This window comes from Dermacentor albipictus, chromosome 10 (assembly GCF_038994185.2).
Source record: "Dermacentor albipictus isolate Rhodes 1998 colony chromosome 10, USDA_Dalb.pri_finalv2, whole genome shotgun sequence".
In the NCBI taxonomy this organism is placed as follows: Eukaryota; Metazoa; Arthropoda; class Arachnida; order Ixodida; family Ixodidae; genus Dermacentor; species Dermacentor albipictus.
This window is the reverse complement of record NC_091830.1, coordinates 88,699,312-88,706,282: the sequence shown is the minus strand read 5'-3', so window position 1 is coordinate 88,706,282 and position 6,971 is coordinate 88,699,312. Positions and strand designations below refer to the sequence as shown.

The following is a 6,971-nucleotide window of genomic DNA, read 5'->3' as shown; positions in this document are numbered from 1 at the left end:
GAGCAACCACGGCGGGTGGAGCAATTCTATTGCTTGTGTGCCTTTCGTTTGCGATTAAAACGATGGTTTCCGCTAGACTACTGTTCTCGTAAAAATTATTTTTGTTTTTGAAGTCGCATAACGGACGGCATGATTCACGGCGTCAGTCGAACGTGAGCAATGTGGTTTCGGACCGAATGATCTACAGTGACTGCATCGCAAAGTGAAGGAGTGCATATCATAGCACGGAGAGACAGGAATAAAAATACAGTTAACGGAAAAGGCGCTCAACTTCCAACTAAAGTTTATTGAAAATTCAAGCATATGGTCATTCATTGGACATCACATTGGTGACATATGACTAAGGCCACCAAAGCAAAACTCAGAAGACACGGATACCGCCGCATCTGTACTGAACTTCATAGCGAAAACGCGCAGAATACCGTAATAGAAACGGTAAAGGGCAATCAAGATTGCGTTTAACACTATGCTGCAAAGTTCTGAGGCATATATACAATGGCGTCCACACGCAGTAGCCCCCCCCCCCAAAATCGTAAATAAGATCTCACAAGAACAGTAACAGTGACCTACAAAATTAAAAATTTAACCAGATGACAGATGACTTTAACCGCAATGCTGCGTCAAAAACCATATAACAAGGAAAATATACTGTGCGCCGTTATTGTCGCAGTTCTTATTGTGCTATGATTTTTACCTCCTTTTTGTGAATGAACTCGCCGAAGAAAATGTGTTGCTACACCACAAATTGTTCAACAGTAGTGATGGAAATATATTACACACATTTAAACGGCAATCTTAAAGAAACCCACAAAGCCCTGAAAGGATGGGCTCGCGTTAGCCCGTCATATCCGCTCCGTGGTCCTGGTTGCGTTGGGGAGTGCCCAGTAAGGAAATGAATCCAGGTCGAACATGGCGTAGCCAACCGTCAGGATGCTGAGTAACTCCAGCACCGCGAACACGATGTGTAGCTGTCCTCCAATGGTAATCTGCAAGAACAGCAGCACGCATTCTGTGGATGCACGAATTTGTGTCTGAGATGGCATCTGTACCTCTCGCCTACAAACGTTCATTATCCAAGACTTGACCGGAATGTGCTTATCGCCCGAAGACGGTTACATGAGGACGGTTACATGAGTTGAGCAACCGCGCCGCGGTAGCTCAACTGGTTAGAGCATCGCACCCGTAATGCGAAAACGTGGGATCGTTCCCCGGCTGCGGCAAGTTGTTTTTTCATCCGCTTTGATTGTCACTAATTTATCATTTCCTTAATTCAATTAGTAAGTACAAGCAACTTCTCCCATGTGTTCCTTGGCGTCCTTGTTTGTTGGCTTCTCATGATATGATTAATAAAATCGGGCCCCTCGGTTTACCCCCTTTCTTCAAGATCTCAACGAAGTGGTTATTATGTGCAACAGTAAGGAGCGTTTGTGAAACACCTTACGCTAGCAGCGGATAACGTTGTAAAGTGCGCACGAGCGGGAGTTAGAGCACAATAAATCACCAGGACAATAGAAGACAACCTGTGCACGTAGAGCGGTTTGCCCATAGTGTCTTTCTGTATCAACGAATTATTTGGCGCTTGTAACGCGACAGCGTTAAGGAGCCCGTGTCACAAGATCCTGCGTCGGCGTCCGCCGTCGGACGTCGTTCCGGTAAAAGAGATTTTCGAACCACCCATACCCAGGCCATCCATGTGACGCAATGAATTTAATGAATTGAGTTTCTCAAGCTAAAATACGCACAAAAATCGCGAACTACGACATGCACACAAGCTACAGACATGGCATCTCTCGAATCTTAATTTGACTATACGAGAAAACATAATTCTGTTACGCGAAAACTCGAAGAAACCCCTTTTCCAACGTTTCTACCATTCACACACCGGCCGTGGCGCCCGCCATTTGCACGCGTATGTCTCGGGGGCCACGGAGCGGCGCGCCAGGTTCCTTTCCATACCTCCAGATGGCGCTCGCCTCCGCCGCATCGCGGCCCACGCAAAAGGCCACGTTTATACAGGAAAGCCCGCTTCGGTGCATAGCGTTCGCGGTCAGCGTTTACCGGTAAACATTACGGTTACATAAGCTTATATAGAAAACGGGGATAGGGGATGTTCTAGATGACATTTAAAAGAAGAAAGTGGAGCTGGGCAGACCATGTAATGTGTAGGGTAGATCACCGGTGGGCCATTAGAGTAACGGAATAGGTTCCAAGCTAAGGGACGCGCCTTGGAGGGCGGCAGAAAATTAGATAGAATGATAGTTGGAGTCAGCTAGCGCAACACAGGGGTAATTGGAGACCACAGGGAGAGCCCTTCGCCCTGTAGTGGGCATTAAAATTGGCTGAAGATCATGCAGCACCAAAGTACAAAGATGCAAGTCGGTACCTATAGTGATTTTTTAACAGCAACCGTTTACAAATTTTGAAGGCACTCCTCCTCTAGCATGTCGCCTCCGCATGAACACACAAAAAGCACTGCGGAGTGACAGCGTCACTGAAACGGTTAAAAAAACTAAAACAGACAGAAGTATGGTACAGACACTAACTATTCTCAACACTCACCATGTCAAGAGCCGACAGACCACCGCAATCCCTGAGCAGAGCGTTATTCTGCGATGACGTCGATATGGAGAAGGTGGCCGAGGCCAGCCGAGTCACGGGCAGCATCAGCATCAGGGGGTTCACCTTCCGGGCTCGAATCTGCACCGCCCACATCGCAGGCATCGGTCGAGCGCTCTGAGTGCTTCATCGAAGCCGTTCATAACCTAGCAGGGCCGTTAACGTTCATCAGAACCAAGGTTTGACCTGCTTCAACTAAACAAGCTCGTAAGGAAGAAAACAAGGACAAAATACAAATTGCTAATACAGGGTGTCTACCAAGTTGACATTTCCAAATTCCCTGAGTTTTCCAGGTTTTCCCTGAGTGCCATTGCAAATTTCCCTGAGTGATGCAGAACTATGTTTTATATCAAGACGGGCTGGAACCATATCGCCTGATGCTGTCACTCTCTAGTAAGCACATGAAAAAAAAAGCAGCTTAATCCGATTTGAATACTAAGGAGCAGTGTTTATGTTATTCAAAAAGAGAATAGAAGGCAGGGGTTAGTAAAATGCACAGCAAATAAAGTGTCTTCGAAAACAATTGCAAATAGGGTCGGACATTATAAAGTACGAATAAAAAGGAGATGCATACAAAGGCAAATATTTTCTAATATGAGCTATTTCCAGCAACTGATAGCAACCTCAGGGGGATGAGGCCTGAACTCTGTCACAATTGAGATTCTCTCTCAACAGCTCGTAAGTCAACCTCAACAGTCCTGACATACTCTCAGTCCGCGCACGACGCCCGAGTGTTGTGTTGCACTGCTTCAAAGCGTGTATTTTGGTTTGGATGAGGGACACCTGCATCTCGGCATCAGCCAAAACTTTACTTTTTGAGCTCAAGCTCTTTCAAAACGGCGGCAACAAGCTTCCTTTCTCGTTTATTCCTCAATGCGTAGGTCACTTCTGTTCTTGTCCGCCTTCCGCCACTCGTTCGCCCCAAGGACTATTTGAAGCATCTTGATCAGTTGCACAGTCCACGACCGATTTTTCGAGCTCCCTGGGGGCCGCGAAAACGTCCGAAAAATCGGCCAGTTGGAAAAAAAATAAATGTGTGTCATTTACTGCCCTTAGGGGCTCAAACCGCCACAGACACGTTCAAAAACGCTCTGAAGGCCTGTCGGCACACATATTAGGCATACGTGTGCTCGTACTGTGACAGGAAATGCCGGGTGCCCGCGTGTATAATTAAAATATACATACTGTATTCCGTGGCAATAGCCCCTTCCCACGCTTGTTATGCTTCACTGCAATACTTTTTCGTAAGCTTTACCGAGTAACATTTCTGTACAGAGGCGAAGCTGACTTTCACGAACCGGCATTATGCAAAGCACCGTGTTTTCCAAGTTTCTAAGCCAATCGCGAGGACCACAAAGGTGGAGTCCGTGCCATTGCTGACAGCAGTGAATTCTTTCAATAAAAAGTTCGGCACCCAATGGCAAGAAGCTTCATAGCGAACGTCGAAGCAGCTAGGCCTAGCGTTGCCGCAGTGGCGGCAACGGGTGCCAGCGGATCTGCGTGCGAGAGTGCCGGTAACGCGGCGGCGAAGTAATCAAAACGGCAGCGGTGGTGCCTTTGATTAATGCCGTTTCGGACCTGCGGTCGCGGCAAAACGTCCGAAAAATCGGACGGCAAAGAGATCTTGCGTCGGAAATTTCACACGTTCTGATACGTTGACTCTATGGGGTACGAGGTGGCGCCGCGAAGCCGTCCAAGTTATCGGGAATCCGGAAAGTCGCTCGTTGACTGTACACTGGCAACTCCTCCTGCCAACGACAGCGCGTCAAAGACGATTCATTACGATTCCTGTCTGCTACTCGAGCCAGCATTACCGCGACTTTCGACCCTTTCAATAAAATTGCCGCTAATTTTCCCTGATAGAGGCCCAAATTCCCTGAGTTTTCCCTGACTTTTTCCAGACTACTCAAAATCCCTGAGAATTCCCGGTTTTCCCGGTTTTCCCGGTTTGTAGACACCCTGTAATAGTAAGTGCCAGGCAAGAAGCATTTTTCTAATTCGGCTAGGCCTTGCGTTCCCTTCAGCAGTGGCCTTCCAGGACACTCAACTAACTCTATCTAAAATCACGCCAACAGATTGTAAACCTTCGCCAGATGGAAAGTGTATAGCGTACATAGCTGAGCTTACTGAATTTCCGTGAGGCTGCTGGAGAATGAGTAAGATTAGGGTCGAACCTGCCACAATAGCTTAGTGGTTCCGATAATTGGTTGCTAACCAGGAAGTCACCGGTCCGACTCCTAGTCGCGGTAACTGTTTCATCTGAAGGATTCCAGTTGTTATAAATTAGCCCACAGCTAGACATTACGGCGTCTCTAATGGACTCGGTGCTGCATTTCGGATGTTGAAATTCCGTGAATGAAAGTTAAACTCAGAATTAGGGCTACTAAGAACGACCGCGTCAAATAACACTGGGCCTCGCGGTTGTCTTCTTCGTCCGCTCAGCTGTTACGCCCGACGAAGGTATAAAAAAAATGGCGCAAATACTTTTGTGCGGCACACTCGTGCTGCCTAATCAGTAGTCGTACCTGACGGCTCATTAAAATTAAATGACAGTGTACCCTCAAGAACACCGCCACCCCTCTCGGGCACAGGCACGGCGACGGTCTATTGACAAAGACTAATCAGATATCTCTGACGTCAAAGTTAAGTCACGTACATACATACTACGTGAGCGGCGAGAAGAATAAGGCAATCCGAGGAGGTCAATGTTTTGTTAGTCACACACTCACGAAAAAAAAAAGGAAACAGGCAACGAGGACGGATAAAGCACAGGGGAAATTAACAGTTATGTTTGAATGAAATGTAGGAATAATGTACAAAAAAAAACAGAATGATACTGGACGGAGAAATAAGGTGGGAGTCGAGTTACCCGAGATATTCCGCACATTTTACGCAATCAAGAAATTTATTGACCACTTTCTTGGGCATTTGCGCAAGCGTGCACGATCAGCTGTGGGAGAGTTAGCCAGTGCCGCTCACGTTCGAGCAGGCGAATGTAGAACGTTCGTCTAACCGCAAGCCTGGCGCTGTAGCGGGGTCGTCGGCGCCACGTGAGTGATGCATGGCTAATCTAAGCCTACATACGTACGCAGTGTGGACCCTTAAAGACAAGCTCTACGCTACGGGATACACGCGTGAAGCTTTAATTGCGCTGTGGAACCTTGCGGGGTCAGTGTTGATATGGACGCACCCTTCCCTTCCTTGGCTTCACCCCACTGAGGCTTCGGCGGCGCCAGGCCATCCTGTGGGAATATGTATCCATCCATTCGTACAGACATACGAAGGACAGTAGAGGGGTGGATGGCCCCGCAGTAGTTGAGGTGGCGAAGCACCGCACGTACGTAATGAGCAAGGCGTGGGTTCGGCTTCAACTTGCGGCAAGTTATCTTTGCGTCCGCCTTAACTGCCCCTCCCCGTCCCCCCCCCCAACCGCCCACATTCTTTGCCTTCCCATTTCTACATTTCAATGAAACAAAATGATTAATCGTGCTATGCTTTACCTGGTTTCATTGCCTGTTTGTTTGTTTTTTTTCGAATGGTTACACCTACCACGTTTTGCTTTTAAACAAAGACACGTTTTAAATATTGCCGGAAGCAGTGCTGCGTCTTCCTCTGGTTTATTATAAAGAGGAGATTATTTTCACGAAAATCACGATATTCAATTAGCTAAATAACGTAGCTTCGATATTCTTTATTAGTCTCTTACATTGCGATTCAACTATTGAGGCCACTTAGCGGAAATTACCTGACTAGGTTATTTTCATCTAAGGTATCCGCGACTAAGTATCCATCCCGCAGCTGGGGTAGGAGAAAAAAAATGCGCTAATCTCGCAGTTTATTCCTGCCTGTGTCAAGCGAGTGGGGCGATTGGAAACGTGTTAACTGAAACATCGATGTATTTCGTGGCATAATTCAGGGACGGATGCGTCGAACCTGGTGCTACGGTGACAAATATCTCCTAAGCACATATGACTTTATACAGTGTGCACCGAACTTGATAATCGACGAAATCGGGAGCGTAACTCGGTGATTAGAATACTGCGATTTATCATTCCGTTAAGCACATAACATCAGCCCATCGGGCACACACACATCACACACAATTACCTACTTAGGAAAGAAGACACACCAACATGCGAGAAATGTCAACAGCCACTAACAGTTATGCACATATTACTCACATGTACGCAGATTGAAACACACAGACGAGCACTCTTGAAAAAATTATATGAACAACACATACCGTTACACCCTGCTCTAATTTTGGGCGATGATCCACTAGTCCCATTTTGTGACGTCCGTAAATTTTTGGACGACACTGGATTTTTACATAAAATATAGATTATTAACACAGT

At 46.8% G+C, this 6,971-nt stretch overlaps 1 protein-coding gene across 8 annotated transcripts in view; it reads right to left on the bottom strand.

Moving 5' to 3' along the window:
* Positions 1 to 745: 745 nt before the first annotated feature.
* The window catches only part of LOC135910242 (Na(+)/dicarboxylate cotransporter 3-like), a 60,364-nt gene continuing 54,138 nt past the window's right edge, over positions 746 to 6,971 (bottom strand). For all 8 annotated transcript variants that reach the window (XM_065442294.1, XM_070526855.1, XM_065442296.1 and 5 more), the window contains 2 exons: positions 2,560 to 2,697; positions 746 to 986 (listed from right to left, as the gene is read on the bottom strand). In XM_065442294.1, the coding sequence (XP_065298366.1) occupies positions 843 to 986; positions 2,560 to 2,697 (282 nt within the window). In that variant the 3' untranslated portion in view covers positions 746 to 842. The remainder of the gene's footprint in view (positions 987 to 2,559; positions 2,698 to 6,971) is intronic.